The sequence below is a fragment of the Phaethon aethereus genome, assembly GCF_964289735.1.
Source record: "Phaethon aethereus genome assembly, chromosome: 8".
Taxonomy (NCBI): domain Eukaryota; kingdom Metazoa; phylum Chordata; class Aves; order Phaethontiformes; family Phaethontidae; genus Phaethon; species Phaethon aethereus.
The window spans coordinates 6,969,420-6,985,996 of NC_138584.1; the positions used below are offsets into that span (position 1 = coordinate 6,969,420).

The 16,577-nt window shown below is 58.2% G+C and overlaps 1 protein-coding gene across 1 annotated transcript in view; it reads right to left on the bottom strand.

Annotated features, from left to right (window-relative positions):
• Positions 1-3,454: 3,454 nt before the first annotated feature.
• The window catches only part of LMX1A (LIM homeobox transcription factor 1 alpha), a gene marked incomplete at both ends in the record, with an annotated part of 43,017 nt that continues 29,894 nt past the window's right edge, over positions 3,455-16,577 (bottom strand). The window contains 6 exons of the mRNA XM_082003230.1: positions 3,455-3,615; positions 3,847-4,017; positions 4,158-4,227; positions 4,340-4,417; positions 4,570-4,739; positions 9,661-9,893. Coding sequence (XP_081859356.1) covers positions 3,455-3,615; positions 3,847-4,017; positions 4,158-4,227; positions 4,340-4,417; positions 4,570-4,739; positions 9,661-9,893 — 883 coding nt within the window. The remainder of the gene's footprint in view (positions 3,616-3,846; positions 4,018-4,157; positions 4,228-4,339; positions 4,418-4,569; positions 4,740-9,660; positions 9,894-16,577) is intronic.

Consider the following 16,577-nt stretch of genomic DNA (forward strand, 5'->3'; position numbering starts at 1 on the left):
TTTTATAGGGCTCTACCCTCCCTCCTGCAACACCTTCACCTGGTGACTCACTAATTAGATCCTAAATGAGCAAACAGGCACAGATGAGATACTTCTACTGGAAGAGAAGACCTCGCAGCTCTATACAGCTTATTTAATCCTCCATGGAAAGGCTTCTCCGACATGTTAGACATTTCTCCAGCCTTCTTTCTGTGCTTTTTCAGCTCATGTTTGAGGCGACAGAGGCCAGATGAGGGCTCAGATACTTTTTTTTGTAATCAAAATAGTATTGTTTAGTGAAAATAGAGCCTGGGCAGTGACTAAAAATAAGTCTCCATTTAGGGAGCAAGGGGAAACACTCAGCTGCAGGATCACAGAATCACAGAATCACTAAGGTTGGAAAGGACCTTCAAGATCATCAAGTCCAACCATTAATCCAGCGCCACCATGTTCCCTAAACCATGTCCTGAAGTGACAAGAACACAGTCCCAAGCAGTTTGGGTCAGGCGGGCTGCCCAGCACCGCGTCCCAAGACACAACTGGAACAAACTGGACACTGCTGGGCTGGGGCTGCGGGGGGGTTTGCAGCAGTTGCCGTTCATAGAGTCAGGTGCCATGCTCTTCTGTCCTGAAATAGTGCAAAACCCCAAACCAACCCAAGAAATCCAGGCTGTTCCTAGGAAACTACAACTTGCAGAATAAAAATCACAAGTTCCCTTCACACAGTCACACCATTTTGGAATATTTTTTTCTGCAGGTTGGACTTGGAAAACATTTTATAGCACAGGAACAGCAGAGCAGCGACTGATGAAGGGCAAGAAGGAGAACGCCTTGTTTTGAACATCTCAGACAATGAGTTGTGGATCCCCACCCCCAATTTGGTGGCACCAGCACATCTTTGCGGAACCTCTCCACATCAGGGAACTGTGATGAGAGCAACTCCTATTGGGAAATACCCACCCGTAGCTTTTAGGCAGTCCTAACATGGACTGGCCCATGGAGTGTCGGTGAAGTGATAGTACGGGTGAAAGCACTTACGGGGTAGCCTGGCCTGCAGAAATGCTTTCCTGCTCCTGCAGTTCCCTGCCCTGGAGGAGGACAAATGCCTCCCAGCCATGCTCTGCTCAGTGAGCTGAGATGGCAACCAAGGATGTGAAGGCACCAAAGGAGGTCTGCAGGGCGATTTAAGCCAAGAGCTCATGCGTTCAGGAAAATGTTTTGCTAGTAACGCGGCTGTCCTGGCTTCTCCAGCTCTCCTTCAAAGAAAGCATAGAAAGAGAGCATAGAAACACTGTGGGCAGGCGTAAACACGAGGCAGATTTTTTGTGGTGGTACAAACACACACGTAGAGAGCTGGCAAATGTGCAAAACATTTTTCTTTTTCTCTTTTTTCCCACCCTTTCTACAAGATCGCTCCTTGTTGTAAAGAAGGTTGCCTGGTGTCTGGCCTCCCTTTTTCTTTTGTCATTTTGGCTGGGAGTCATCTCCGCTGCCTACAGATGTCTACAAGTTGATTGTCCACAGCTGGGCTAGTCCTGCGCAGTCCTCAGCAGAGAGCCCCAGCAAGCCCCTCACTGCCACCTCGGACGGGAGCCAGAGGAGCCAGAGATAGATGTGCCACCTTCCAAATCCACCAACCTCTGTCTGTTGGCCACGGACGACCCTCAAGGGCCAGTTCAGTCCCAGATCTGAGAATATTTGATATCGAAAACCCAAGGAGCAGAAGCTTCCCCCATGGTCTCGCTATACCCTACCCAACACCCTGCTGACTTTGGAGATGATTCAGACCCTTTCCCTCTCCGAGTCAAGGGGACACCCCATGTAAGAAAAGACCAGGCTTTTTTTTTTTTTTTCCCCAGAGATTTTTTTTCCTTTTTAATTTCATCTTTGTACGCGATTTCTGACAGCATGTCAGCATCTCCCACCGGGTCAGCCATCTCCGGACCCCGCTACATTCAGTGTCAGATCGTACGGTGGTGATGAGCCAGTGTTTTGAGCCTCGCAGTCACTTGCATGTCTTTACGGGTTGTCACTTACATCATTTGTGAACAGCAGCACAAAAGGACACAACGCATGAAAACGAGAGTGGGGATGAGGTGAGGGTCAGCTGAAGGCTCAACCCCAAGGAGAACTTTCCCCAGGTTCCTATAGCTCCAGCAGGGATGAACCAGAGCATGGGGTGGGAAATGCCAGGCTTTCCCCTTTCTCCTTCGCCCGAGGGGTGGTGAGACAGGCTGCGGTGTTTTCCAGAGCCAGCACAGCAGCTCACACTGGTCTAGAACCCATATTTGAGGGTACGGGACGGGGTCGCTGGTGGAGGCAGGCTGGGTCCCGCCGTGGGAAGGAGGGAGGTGACGCAGAGAAGCATGGCTGAGCCCCAACGGGCCGGGATGTCCACCAGCTCCAGCAGTGTTGTCCACCCCGCACCGACCTCCTGGACACGTCCAGCGGTGGGGACAGGACCTGGCCACCACGCTGTCCCCATCGATCCGCTGGCGGAGGAGCAGGTCCCTGGAGCCAGCCCTGCTCTGGGTTTCAACTGCACCTCAAAACCAGTGGGGCAACCTGAGAGCACCAAAAATAACCAACCCCAAAACCCAAACCTATCGCCTGAAATGAACTGATGTTCTTTCCCTGCCACTGGGCTTTTGCAACCTAAACATAATGTTTATAAAAAGTAAATTATTTCATCTTATAACTTAAGTGCATTGAGTATTTCCTTAAATATGGTTCACGCTGAAAATAAAGTTACTTTTGCTGTACAGTAAATTTCTGATAGACTTAGAAATAAACTTTGTTGATACAATCTGGCAGGTGTGGCTGTGTAACATCACCCACAGCCACACAGCTCTGCACACACACACGTGTGTGCCCACGCACACACACATACACACACACAGCCCCGTCCTCGGGGACGGGGACGATGTTAGGGGTTTCTAGCTTTCTATATTCGCATGGGAACATCTATCTTAAAAGTCCCTGTGTTTAAACAGCGAGCGCTCAAGCTGGTCGCGGGAACAGCGGGAAAACCCTGCAGTGACGTTTTCCCTGTGTTTCCCCCCAAAGCGCTGTCAGCTTTTCAAATTTCAAAGCCTGGCTGATGTTGAAGGCTCTCCCCGTGAAGACGAAGGCGGTGTGGAGGGGATACGGCACCGGGATGCTCCCGCAGGAGCATCCCCCTCCCGCTGCCTTTCCCCCTGCCACAACAAGAAATTTGGTTCCCCGTTTGAAATTTGAAAACCCACCAGCCAGCTGCAAAAACCACTCCTGTCCCTAATCCTAGGCTCCTAAGAGAAACATGAAACTATGCAACCCATAACTTAACTCGCTCCTTGGGAATCCCAAGCTACAATATATAGTTTGACAGCATCCCAGCAGTGTTGCTTCCCCCTCCCTCCCAACCCTGGGGGCTCGGCAGCCCCTCCTGGGGCGGCCCGGCGGCGGCGGCTGCCCCGTGCCGGGGACCACGCCGCGCTCAGGAGGTGAAGTAGGAGTTCTGCATTGAGTAGAGGTGGTCGATGGGGTTCCCCACTCGCGCCTGGAGCGGCCCCGCGTCTGCCGCGGCGAGGAAGCAGTCGCCCAGGTTGCTCAGTGAGGTGTCGTCGCTATCCAAGTCGTGGAAGAGGGGCTCGGCACCTTGGGAAGCAGGAAAGGAGCCAAAGGACTTCAGACCTCGCTTTCTCCTCCAGCACCCTGACAGTGCCCGATGCCCCCAGTTTTTGCAGCGTAAGGGCTTAGGGATGAGGGGACCACCATCTTCCCAGAAACGGCTACATCCCCCACGCACACCCCCACCGCACAGCCCCCTGCCACGACCCGGCACCTCGTCGAAGGAGAGAAGGCAGGAGGCAAGCCCTGGAGCCTTACCGTAGGGGTGCATGTGGTCTCCGGGCATCTGCGGCGGGGTGAGCCCTTGCCGGAACGGGTCGGAGCCGTAGACGCTTTGCTCCATGCCCAGCAGCTGCTGGGGCGGGGGCAGAGCGGTGTATGGGTTCAGCATCCCCTCCAGCCCCGCGCCGCCGCCGCCGTTCGTCTGGGCTGGAAGATAAGAGCAAGCCGTCGGCGAGGTCAGGCTGCCGCTTTTTGGGGTGGGGGGTCCAGCTCCCCTGGGAAGCCCGGAAAGGGCTGAGGAACAGGGAGACCCTGAGGGCGGGGAGAGCCGGGCGCGAGGTGGGTACCTGAGCTCAGGCGCTGCGTGTTTTGTTGATCCTGCTGCTGCTGCTGCTGCCTCCTGGCGAGCTTCTTCATCTGGCCCAGAAGAAGGGGAAAAAATGGGGTGAAATCATCCCCCCTCGCCGGAGCAAGGAGGGAGGGGAGCCCCGGCACCGGCCGCTGGCTGGGGGCTACCCCTCGTACCCACCTTTGCTCGCTGGTTCTGGAACCAGACCTGCACCACGCGGACGCTCAGCCCCGTCTCAGCCGCCAGCGTCTCCCGCACCTTGGAGAGAGGAACGACAGCGGCCTCTCAGCCCCCTCGGCTTTTCTGAGGGACTTTAGGAGGGGACAGAGCAGCCAGGGCGAGTCCTTGCCCAGCATCCAGGACACCCCTGCGGGCTGGAGGTGGCTGAGCACGGGCCCTTCTCCCCGTACCTTCCTGCAGGGCTTGGAGGAGACCTCAAACGACGCCTTGAACGCCCTCCGCTGCTGCGTAGTCAGGATTGTCCGGGGTCTCTTGGGCCGCTTGTGGTCCTTCCCGTCCTCGGCGCCCTTCCCCGAGGCTTGGCCCAGCTTGCAGATGCTGTCCTCATCGTCACTTTTGCCTAAGTGGGGAGAAAAAATGCAGGTTCTTTACAGACAGCCGGCAGTGCACGTGTTTTTCCAGCATGTCCAAAATAATCTGGGAGGCTTAAAAGAAGCTGGTGCTGGCAGGGATCTTCTTGTGAATATGAGTGAGGAGCTGAGGTTTGGGGCTGGCTGCCCCATGGCAGCTCAGAGAGGGGGAGAGCTGTTGTGGCTGGTAGTCTGGGGTCGCCCAGCCTGCAGAGGTGCTTTTTGGTTCTTCTTTTCCCCACCAGTCTGAGCAGCCGCAACGTGAAACCCTGGGACGCCCGATTTTTCTTCCATCAGACATAAATCCCTGCTCGGTCCACAGGGATTTCCTGCCAGGCCACAGCTGGGGACGCATCTGGACGGAGACACGCAGGTCGCGTCCACGCGAGGGGACGGCAGCCGCTGTGCCCCCGGGGCTGTCCCCCGGCCCAGCTGCTGACGGGTGTCCGGCCGCCCTGCCCGGGCGGCCCAGGCTGGGCCAGGTCAGGGCGCAGGGTGAGCAGAGATGCTCAGAGAGGGCAAGGCGTTCGCCAAGACCCCGCAAGCCCCTCCTGCCCCGCCCCGCCACGGAGGCCAACTCCCTTCAGGGCACAGAGTTTTAAGCACAAACGTCAGGGGCACCTTTTCGCCTCTATTTCGCCCCTTCTGCGGAGTTTTACATCTCCCTGGACGGAAGCCCGGGCTGCTTCAAGCTTCACCCCCGGGGTACTCGCTGCGGTCTGCTGCTCCGTTGCGTTCCCAGGCGCTTGGCGTCTACCTCCCCGCCGCTCTGCGCCGCGCGGGGCCGCGGGGCCTCTGGGCGGGAGTTGCTCCGGGTGAGGCAGGCAGCGCTGCCCTGCCTCAGCTACCGCATCGCCGCCGTGCCGATGACCTCGCTTGCGTGGGGGGGCTGTCATGCAGGTTTGGCGGCACAGGTCCTTCCCCCTCACGAGCCGTAAATCACTTACAGCCTTTTCCAGAAAGCTCCGCCACCGCCCGTTTGGGAACCGGTCAGGGAGCTGAGGTGGTGGCTTGACGCAGACGCAGGCTGCGAGGCTGTGCTTGGCCTGAGTCCCGGCCCGGCTCTGCCGCGTCTCCGGGAGATGGGGATGCACCAGGGGGTTGTGAGGCTGGCCCAGAGCTCGCAGCTAACGCCGGTCAGGTCGCGCCCCAAGGCAAGAGCTAATCATGGATCACACATGTCAGAACTAAGTGTAAATCCAACGGCAGCCCAGTTGGGAATGGGGAAAGACCGGAGCAGACCTCCGGGGCGAGGGGAGGCAATGGCCCCAGCAGAGGAGCAAGGATGCTCTCGGGTACCAGTTACCTCTTCCCTCCGTGCTGCTGGGCTCTCTCCTGGGCTCACTGGCCGATACAGAGACCTTCCCCACGATGAAGGCTGGGAGGGCTGGGACAAGGAGAGATGTCCATGCTGGTGGTCCCAAAACCAGCCTGGAGCTGGGCGCTGGCCCCTGGGAGCCAGTGCCTTGCTGCTGCCGCTCTCCCGCAGCACACCCATGGCAAGCCAACAGCCACAATGGCAACAGGACAGACAAACTGCTGCCTTCTTGTATGTCCCAACGTGAGAGAGGTAGTAATGCAGTAGGTCTGAGAGCCCCAGCACTGGAGACCCCCAGGGTGTGGAGTCTCTGATGGCTAATAGGGCTGAGCAGCGGCCGCCGCTGCCTCCTTCTCAGCACCCGCACAAGCAGGGTCTCTGCTCTGCCGAGCTGCCTGCTTTCCTGAAACCTGAAGGAGTTTAATTTTTCGTGAAGGGGTAGAGATTTTTTACAAATATTGAGGGGAGAGATGTCAACCAACAGAGATATTTCAGTGCCGGAGTCCCTTTGCACCCTAACACAAGGCGGGCGCCCCAATCCCCCCCCAGTGCGGGAGGGACAGAGCCCGGCAGCGGGGAGCCAGAGGCTCATGTACTCTATCAAGCAAGTGATGCTCAAAACCCACACCAAGGGGGAAAACCCGCCCGGAGCAGCCTCCCCGAGCCCTCCCCCCCCAACACCTGCTCCCCAAATCCCTCCCAATGTCAAAGGGAAAGAAGGAAAAGCGAAGCCGGATTTGGCGGGGTATTACTTTTAATTAACTCTCCCTTTCAAGCCTTTCCCCACCAAGGAGCAGGGAGAAATTAATGAGTGTCTGGGGCTGCCCCTGACGTCACCTGGGAAGGGGCCGGGGCGATGGATATTGTGCGGCGTGCCCTCGGTCCGACCCGCTGAGCCCGCATCCCGCCGTCGGGGCCAGGACATTCCTCGCTCCGGAGGATTTAGGGAGAGGAGAAACGTTAGGACGCTTTTAATTGGAAAGCGGGGTCCTCTTTCAGAGGGGCTTGTTTACTTAGGCTGGGCGGCGGGGGCACGGGGGAGGCAGTAATTGAAGCGAGGGTTTGGGAGATTACAGACAGCATATGGCTCGCTTTTTATCTGCGCTTTCTCATAAAGCGGCCTTTGGTGCGCGGTGGCCCGGGGGAGGGAGGGAGGGCGGGGGGCTTCAAAGCAGCGAGGGGGGGACAGGGGAGAGGCTGGACACGCACGTCGCACGCCGCTGGTGGAAGGCACCCGGGACCGGTGCTGGAGCGGGGACACCCCTCTGCGTGGCGGCGGGGACCCCGGGGGGGACGCGGCAGGAGGGGGCAAAGCCGCGCCACGCTGAGCATCCAGGCGGGACGTGCACCTGGGCTGGCCCCCACCGTGCCACCGTCCCCAGAGCCACGAGCCACCCCCAGACAAACTGCTGGTGGCCGCCAAAACCGGGCAGGGACGGCGGTGCGGCTGAGCTACGGGGTCTGTGGGGAGACGGGAAGGGCCGGGACCCCCCAGCCAAGGGCTGCCAGGGGATGCCGGGGGCTTCGGGTTGGGTTTCCGACCAGCCAAGCGGTTGTCGTGCCCTTTTGATCCCACACTGGCCTTTCGCATCCCTCGGGTCTCAGCTGGAGTTTCCACCAAAATAAGTATTTCCCCTGGAGGTTTTTGCTAGCTGAAGCTCTTGGTTTGGCCGGAGCCCCAGGCAGCACGGCCGGACCACGGGCCGATGAGTCGCTGGGGAAGAAAAGCTCCCCAACCTTTCCCAAACTGCCCTTTCCCCCCACTAGGAATAAACCCAAAACATGGCCGATTCACTTATTTTCCTGCATGACGTCTCCTCATTGGTTCCTATTTTAACTGAAAGAGTTTGCACATCCCAAAAGGAAAAAAAAAAATTCTTCCATCAATTACAGACTTTCCCAGGGCTAAGGCAAGAGCCAGTGCCGGATCCCGCCGCTCTCCTGCCTCTCCTGCTCCTCCAGCGTTGGACCATCACTCACTGGTTCCCGTCAGCCACCTCCTCCCATGGCCTCACTCTTTATTTGTTAAATATCATCACTGTTATCTGGGGGAAGGATTTTTTCTTTTGAGTGAGCAGAAGGCAAAGCCCGGACAGAGCCAGCTGCAGGCAGCGCTGCAGAGCAGCCGGGCTCTCGCTGCAGAGGAGCACGATAGCGGAGAGAAACATGAGCTTTGTGCAATTTTTGCTCCATCCCCACCAAAACCATCCCTGTCCCCCCATGCACCCGCACCCAGCTGCAGCATCGCTTTGTACTAGCAGGGAAAAGACACGCTCCCGCCGGCACGCCGGCTGCCCTTTCCAGAGCGCGGCGGTTCGAAGGTAAATCCTTCCCTCCGCAAAGCAGGTTTTCCCCCGACGACGGTTTTTAAGAGGAGCCGAGCGAGGAGCAGGGCTCTGCGGGGACGGCCTTAACGCGAGGAGTTCTGCTAGCAGGTCGTTTCACCCCCCTGGCCCCTGTTGCTGGGTTTTCTTACTAAATCTGTCTTCCTGGGAAATGTTCAGATTTGATTTGCATTAACGGGAGATACATTTTTTAATGCTGATTCGGTGCTCTGGGCAACCTACCCCGGCAGTGATACCCTGGCTGGAGCAGGACGCTAGACCCCTGCCCGCCTCCAGCCGCGGAGCCGCCCCTCCCGCAGCCCCCCTTGGCTCCGTGGCGTCCCCGCAGTGTCACCACGCTGGGTCTGCGGTCTGGCTCCGGCCATCGGCCGCCTGGGAAGCCGCTGGGGACAAAAGATTTGCAGGCTCCCTGCCAGCAGCTCATGTTTTGGCCCTGTGCCTCAGTTTCCCCTCGGTATTGAAAAGAGTGGCCACAGCAGAAGGGCCTCAGTTCTTGTACTCAGCCTTTCCAGAGTCCCAGGCAGGGACGGTGAGGCACAGGGGAGGGACACAGAAGGTTTACCCCAAGGTACTCAGTGGGATGCTTGGGACTGTGGGGTTTTTTTTTTGGAAGAAAATTCTCATTTACAGTGTATTTATATCACGGGCTCTGGACCAGTGGAGACCCGTAAGCAACACAACAGAGACCAATTTTCTCCTAATAACTCTGGAGTCCTCCCCGGAGAAGCCGGACCACGGGCATGGCATCCTAACCACCTTCCTGCCCGCCGGCACAGTGCCATGGGCCGGCTCTGCCCCGCTGGGGAGACCATGGGGCAGCCAGAGCTCAGTCCCGCGGGGCAGCTCCTCCATTTCCCAGGCGAAGAGGTGGGAGATGTCACCTTCAGCCAGCACGGCTCTTCCCTCCACGCCCGGGGAGGCCATTCGCCCCTCGGGATGGGTTGCTGGTGCCCTGCACAGGCCAGGAGCACAAACCCTCACAGAGCCTAATGAGACGGGGATGGTCCCCAGAGCATCCTCCAGCCCTGCAGCCCCTCTGCTGCCGAGGTCCCCGCTCATGCCCTTGCCACCGAGCCGGAAGAGACTCTGGCTGGAGGCTGCAAAGGTGCTTACAGAGCTTTTCCCTTTGGACCACGGGGCAGAGGTTTAAGGCAGCAAGCCCAAACCTCGCCTCCAGACCCCACCGCGCTCGCAGGGACCTCAGAGCGGCACCAGCCCGGGAGACGCCGGGCGCGGGCGGCCCCTTACCAGAATCCGACAGAGCCGGGCTCACCAAGCTCAGCAGCTCCCGCTCCTTCTCGTAGTCGCCCTTACAGAGGAGCTGCCCCTCCTTCAGGACAAACTCGTCGCCCTTCTGCAGGCGCCGCTCGCAGACGCAGCAGCAGAAACAGCGCAGGTGGTAGACGCTCTTCTGGGCGCGCATCACCAGCTCGCTGGGTGCGATGGCCTCCAGGCACCCGGCACACTTCACCGCGAAGAGCCTGGGGGAGCAAGAGTAGACCCCGCTGGGACGCCCGGCAGCACCCGGCGGGTGGCACGGCGTAGGGGACAAGGGCACCTGCGGTGGGGGGACGGGCATCGGCGCAGGATCACTGTGTCACCCCGTTAGTGCTTTGATTGCGTTGAGGGCACAACGGTGCTGGCACCCCACAGTGACATAGCACGTGCTGCAAGCTTGCCCCGTGCCAATGGGGGACGCTGTCTTTGGGTCAACTTTGGCACTTCTGGTTGACCTGTTACCAGGTGCTCACCTCGAATGCGGTCAAAGGACAAAGACCTCAATTTCTGGATGTTCCAAGTGAAAAGCAAACAGACATCAAACCCAAGAGTCCAGCTACCACCACCAGACATGGGACACACCTCATCTACATGAGTTTTATCAAGCCAGCCCCACATGTCCACCTGCCTCCGGCTCACACCTAGACACAGGGAGATGCTGGTGATGGCAGTGGGGCCATGGAGCTCATCTGTGCCTCCCAACAAGCAGCTGTAGAAAGCACCTGTGCTGTGGATCGCACACAAACCGCCCCATTTCTCTGGCCTGGGTCACTGGAACAGCCCCGTTCCTGGTTGCAAACACATCAGGAATGTCTAATGTATCATCAAAATCTCCATGGCAGCAAGTTTTGGGTTCAGGCTGGTGACAGAGTGAAGATTTGATGTGTCAAAAGGAAAAGAAAAAGCTCAGTTGTTCCTTGACATTGATGTGACGGTAGTTGAGGCATCCATAATTATACAGTTCCCAGGTTTCAACACACTGGCTTTATACTTAAAAGCCATTAATAATGACGGCAATAACACTTAGGCTGAAACAGAGCTTTTCTTTCTCCGACTTTAAATGTCCTCACCAAGAAGCTCAGTAGCATGATTAATGATTTACAGTTGGGGAAACTGAGGCGAGCGGAGCAGAGGCGGCAGCATCAGTGTTGCCTTGAGAGGACCTGGAGGCACCTGGAGCTAAACCCTGGGCTGGATGTTTTACGTGAATGGGATGTTTCCCCCAGTACAGATGTTTGAAGGTACCAAACCAGAACCTCTTCACCACCCCCAGATATCTGGGTTTTTGGCTTGGGCCCCATAAAGGCAAAAATCACTGTTTACCAACCTTGGTCCTAAATATCTGTGGGAACTGGACATTATAATTCCCCTGACTTTGGCCCAGAAAGAGAAGTCAGAAGTCAGCACACATCCTGCAGAGGTTATCTCCGAGCATCGCCCGTGTCCCAGCCCGCGGATGCCCCAGGGACCTGCGCAGGGAGTGCTGCATCCAGCCCTCCGCCGGCCCCGGGCGGCTCCCACCTCCGTGGTCCCCGTCCCACGCGTCATCCCCGGGGGAGACCTGCGGGGCTGGGGGCTGCGGGGCTGGGGACGCCTGGCTGAGGAGAGGAAGGGCAGCCCGCAGCCACCAGCGGGCTTTCAATCCTGTCTCTTTTTTTGGCCGTTACAACAAACCACATAGGAAACGAAAAGCGCTGAGCCAGCCCCATTCCAACAAGGAGAGGAACAGATGTACGCAAAACCCTCGCAGCAAAACCATCAGAAAATGGGGAAAACTTTAAGAAGTTTTTGTGATGAGCTCGATAGCCCATAAAAGAAGGAGACGCCTCCGCTCCCCTGAAATCCCAGCCAGGCTTCATTTCACCTTTTCTTTTCCCCATGTCAGTTGCCCAAAAGCCAATGACCAAGAGGGTCAGCTGTGCAAACCGCCGGAGGGGGCCAGGCGGGCTCCGCCGCACAGGCAGCGAGCCCGGCGGCAGCGGCGGCGGGTCACATCTGTGCCCGTCTCGTGGAGCCAGCGAGGCATCACCGCCCCGCGCCCTGCGCCCCGCGCCGCGGCTGGCGAGCACCGAGCTCCGGAGGCAAACAGCTGCCCGCCAGATGTGCGCACAGCTGGCGGGGTGGCAGGGCACGCTGCCGCCCGCCAGCTTTTGGGACGGGGTGTCGAGGGCTCGAATAGGGCCCCGAAATGTACCCTGCTTTATTGGCAGCGGCTCCCTCCCACCTTGGGGTCCTCTCACAGATGCTTCATGCCAGCACGTGGGCTATGCCCGCTCTCCCCCCAGGTTTTCCCAAAAGAGTGGTGGCGAGCACGGGGATGGGGTGCATCACTCGCCCCGTGCCAGCCAAATCCCGGGCACGCTCAGCAAATTGCAGCATCGCAAAGCTTTTATAAAACACTATTGTCGCTACAGAAAGCGGAAAATCATCAAATAAAAGGTGGGGGTTAGGGGGTTTATAATTCCAGGCAATGCCATTGGTAGCTTTTATTTTTGTACGTTCAACTTTAATTTCCCAGGTTACATACAACTGTCTCCAAGATGTATGTATTTCCAACATCCCTGTGACTGCCCTGGGAGGAGAGGGATCTCCATTCCCTTGAAAGTACCCCTTCTGAAGGGTCGTTTTTTTCTTGTTCCAGCTCTGAGAAATGCAGGCTTGTGCTAATATTATCTGTAGTCCTCTTGTCTTTAATTATGTCTCTTTTATGTCAAAGCGGAGGCAATTTGTATTCATCTGGTAACACATTCTCATCCTGTTTAAATGAAGTTTAAGCCCTACCTGTTGGGATTACTAACTGCTCTCAGTAATAAAATACTGATATGCTATTACATCACTGCTATCTAATCTGCATGAATGAATGTGCCCAAAATCTCTATTTCCAGGGCACTGATTAGGGAGCCATAAACCTCTGCCAATTAGGCACAGCGGCACCAACCGAGCGATGGATATTTCTAAGCCCAAAGCGTGTTGCAGAACCGGAAGGTGTGAGATTTAGGTAAATGCCTGCCTAATATTAGACACTTAAAGCCATACTTAGGTCGCTGAATAAATGACTTTATTTCCAAGCTGCTGAGTCTCCAACAGCTCCCGCTGAGGGATGCCGGACGGACCAGGCATCCTTCACTGCCCAGTGCAGGACGACTCCACCCCTGGGCAACGTGAGATGCAGAGAAATCCCCATAAAACCTCTTCCCAGGATGAAGCCATAAAGAGCTCCTTATAAACCCACAATAAACCCAGATCTTAGGCACTAAAAGGTCACGGGCGTAAAAACCGCAGCCTACCACAGGTAGTAATGGGTGAGAGAGCAAAGGGCATCACTGGTGTCCCAGATCCCTACGGCCCTGGGCCAGCCCTGGACAGTACCAGCTCCTCTACAGGGACTGGGGAGGAAGAGCATGCACGGATAACCCCCCGCATGGATAATCCCACTCAGCAATAACCCCACATAGGGGCAGCCCCAGATGGGATAACTCCAGCATGGATAACCCAACTGAGACACGCCTCGTCAGCCTGAGGTGGAGCAGAAAGAAAATTTTCTTCCAGCACCAGATCTGGGAATTCGTTTAATACTCGTGCCTGGGCAAGACGCGCCAGCCTGGATCCAGAGATGTTTTCCTCCACCTCTGGGATCTTCAGCTCTGTGCCCAGTTCCCTCCTGCTGCATCTTCATTTCTGCCACCCTAGGGATGCTGCGGGCTTTAGGTCTCAGTATATTTCTTTTTTTTTCCCCTCCGTATCATGGGGTTCAAAGGCTAAATCAGGCCTGGCTGGCCGGGCACGGTACGGGGTGACCCGCTCGAGCACTGCAACGCCCGGCAGAAACCCTGCCTGCCGCAGACGGCTCGGAAAGAGCCTCATCGAAGCGCTGGCAGTGGATATTTGTAAATAAAACCACTCAACTTAGGAAGAATCGGAACAAAAATACGGTGATGCAAGCAATTTTTATCACAACACCCAACCTTTTGTTTCTGATCTTAAAAACGTTCCTGTTCCTGTATGGATTAATCTGCATATTTATTTTTTTTAGGTCCCTTTTGAAATTACAGTCTGTGGTTTTGAAACAGAAAGGTGGTGGGTTTCAAGAAAACCTTGAAACAAAACATTTTGCCATTTCCCAACGGGCAACATTTCTGCTGGAAGACCCCCAAGCAAGCTAGCTGGCATTACAGACATCCCCCCTTCCCCACAGTCCCACTTCTCCGCACGATTCTTGAGAAATTCCTTGAGAAATTCCTTGAGAAATCCGTCCCAGACCTCTGCCTTGGGGATTTCCATCCCTGCAGCACCACCAAAACCTAGAAATTTCGACACGTGGCCAAAGTCACCTGCGGGGCGGCACATCCCACCTCCCTGCCCGCGCCGGTGGAGGGGGACCGGCGCAGGCAGCCCCGGTTTCCCGTCGGAGCCACCCCCCCCTCCTTCTCCCTTTATTTTGAGGTGACAGGCTGAAAGGGGCCGTGATTGACGGGCGCTTCCCGGCTGCTGTCTGTCTGCGTGCGCCGCATACAAACGCGGCCCCCGGGAGCCTCCCCGGGGTGGGGCGGCGGGTCAGGGGCGCCGATATTAAATACTGACGGACGAAGCTCAAACGCCGCGCGGAGGCTTGGCCCGGCCGGCGGGTAAGGCGAGGCGGCTCCGCCGGGCAGGGGATGCTTCCCTCCCTGGCCGTGCCAGCCTGGCCCGGGGACGTGATAAGCGGGGCAGGGGCGTCCCACGAGTGACCCCACGGGCTCCTGGCTGAGGGCTGGGGCGGGCGCCGCGGGCAGCTGCCCTGCTCGCCTCCCTGCCAGGGCTGCCCGCAGCAGACGCATCCGCAGGGATGCCGGGCTTTCCGGCACCTCGGTGCAGAGACCTGACCAACTCATCTCCTGCTCTCACGAAAGCTCGGGAGGAGACTGAGCGGACCCTGACTGACCCACTGGAGGTGCTGGGAGCTCCAGCCCGGCCACGCTCACAGCCATTCCCGACCGATGGCTCTCTAGACAGCAGAGCCACGACCGCCCCCGGAGCCGTGACCTCGGCATGGGGATGAGCCGACGGCCACGCACGGCGCGAGAGGCGCGGGAGGAGGCTGGCAGCGGGCGCCGGCAGCACGCCGCGGGGCTCGGCGGGGAGCGAGGACGCCGGATTGAGTTGTCTTGGCACCGGGTCATCTTCTCACTCACTGTCACTCGTCAGAAGGGGGGACGGCAGCACCCGGTTCTCGAGGGGCTGGCAGCGGAAAAACGCCAGTTGCTGTCAACCCTGCACCCACGGCTCGGGAAGGAGCCGCTGTCCTGCTGCTGCTGGGCTCACGCCACCCTGTCCCCCCTCCGGCCCCTGTGGGGTGAAAGGAAGAGGTGGAGGGCACGGACCGTGGCCGAGCAGGAAAGGGGACGGATGCGCACTCCGTGCGTGGTGCCTGCGAGGGCATCCCCCGGCCGCAGCCACGGGGGGCCCACGCGGACCCTCGGCCCCGGCAGGAGGGGTGCCGAGGCCACGGGAGCAACTAGGAAAGGGCTGAGTCCGTCTCAGCGCTGCAGAGAGCGGGCTGGCACATCCTGGGGATGGGGAGAGCGTTTTGGAGGGCAACCCGGCACCGGCGGTCCCTGGGGGACATCCAAACCCACCCCAGGTCTCCGGGCTCCCAGGCTGCTGGAGGAAAGCCCCCACGGCCGCCCTCGCCTTCCCTCCCCGCGCGCCCCAAGCCCTCGGAGAGCTCTCCGGCGGGACGGAGGAGGGATGTTTTCCCCGGGGCTGTTCTCCTGACCCTTCCCCGGCTCCTGGCTCCCTCCCCCCGAGGCGGACAAGTGTTCGCTTTACTGCCTGGCAACGGGGCCGGGGCTAAGCTTGCTAAAATATGAGTGTTTTTTGGCTGGAGTACCAGAAGGCTGCAGTCCTACAGAGAGAAAAAAATTGAGCACTCCATGCCATGGCTCCAGAAAGGGGGAGAATTAGGTTTCACACCGAGCAGGCTGGACCATGGCATTCTTTAGTTAATGCTTAACAAACGCCCAAACAAAAGCGGCCAACTTCGCTGCATGTTTGTAAAATGTATTCTCAGCAGATTCGGGTTTATTGGAGAATTCACTCACTTTGCAGCAAGTGGCCTTTTCCCTTTTTTTTTTTTTTTAATTTCCCTTCTCCTCCCTCCCCCTCGCCGGCTCAGGCCCTTCTCACTCCTGCTGCCTGAATGCGTCTTCCGACGCGTCAAGGGAACATGGCAACCGGGCTGAAACGGGCTTATTTCACCCCGGGGGCCGACATGAGCTCACCTCCGCAGCCCCGGGGTGCAAGCTCTCCCCGGGGTCCAGCCGAGCCGCTGCCAGCAACCGGGGACGGGCAGTCCAAAAAGCCAACCCTTGGCCTCTTGCAAATCCACTCCTGGGTGGTTGGCCCGTGGCTGCGTTCTCCGAGAGGCCGGGGAAAGCGAGGAAGGGACCGCTCTGCCGAGCACCCCAGCCCTGCGCACCCCCCGGCCCCAGGGAGCCCGTCAGCGCGGCGGGTGCCGAACAAGCACGGCTTGCTGTCAAAGGCAGAGCCGCCATGGGGGCGGCCGGGGCGCGGGGGAGGAGGACAGCCCCATCCAGGGACCCCAGAGGCTTTGGAGGTGTTAACTCGTACGGGTGTCCTGCAGGAACAGCCCCATATGAGCTCCTGCCCTGATGCTCACTGGCACCTAAGCAGGTGCCACGTCCCCTCGCGGCACCTGGTGCCATGGCAGAGGACACCGGGGACGAGGGACACGCCGGGAGGTGCTGGGAAAGGCGGGCAGCAGAGGAGAGGGGCTTGGCACTGCGCTGTTTAACCCTCCTTCCGCTACACGCGAGCCTCCCAAGCCTGCCCAGGAAAGGGCACCTTCGTCCCTGCCTCCTGGATGAGGTCCAAAAGTGGTCACTTAA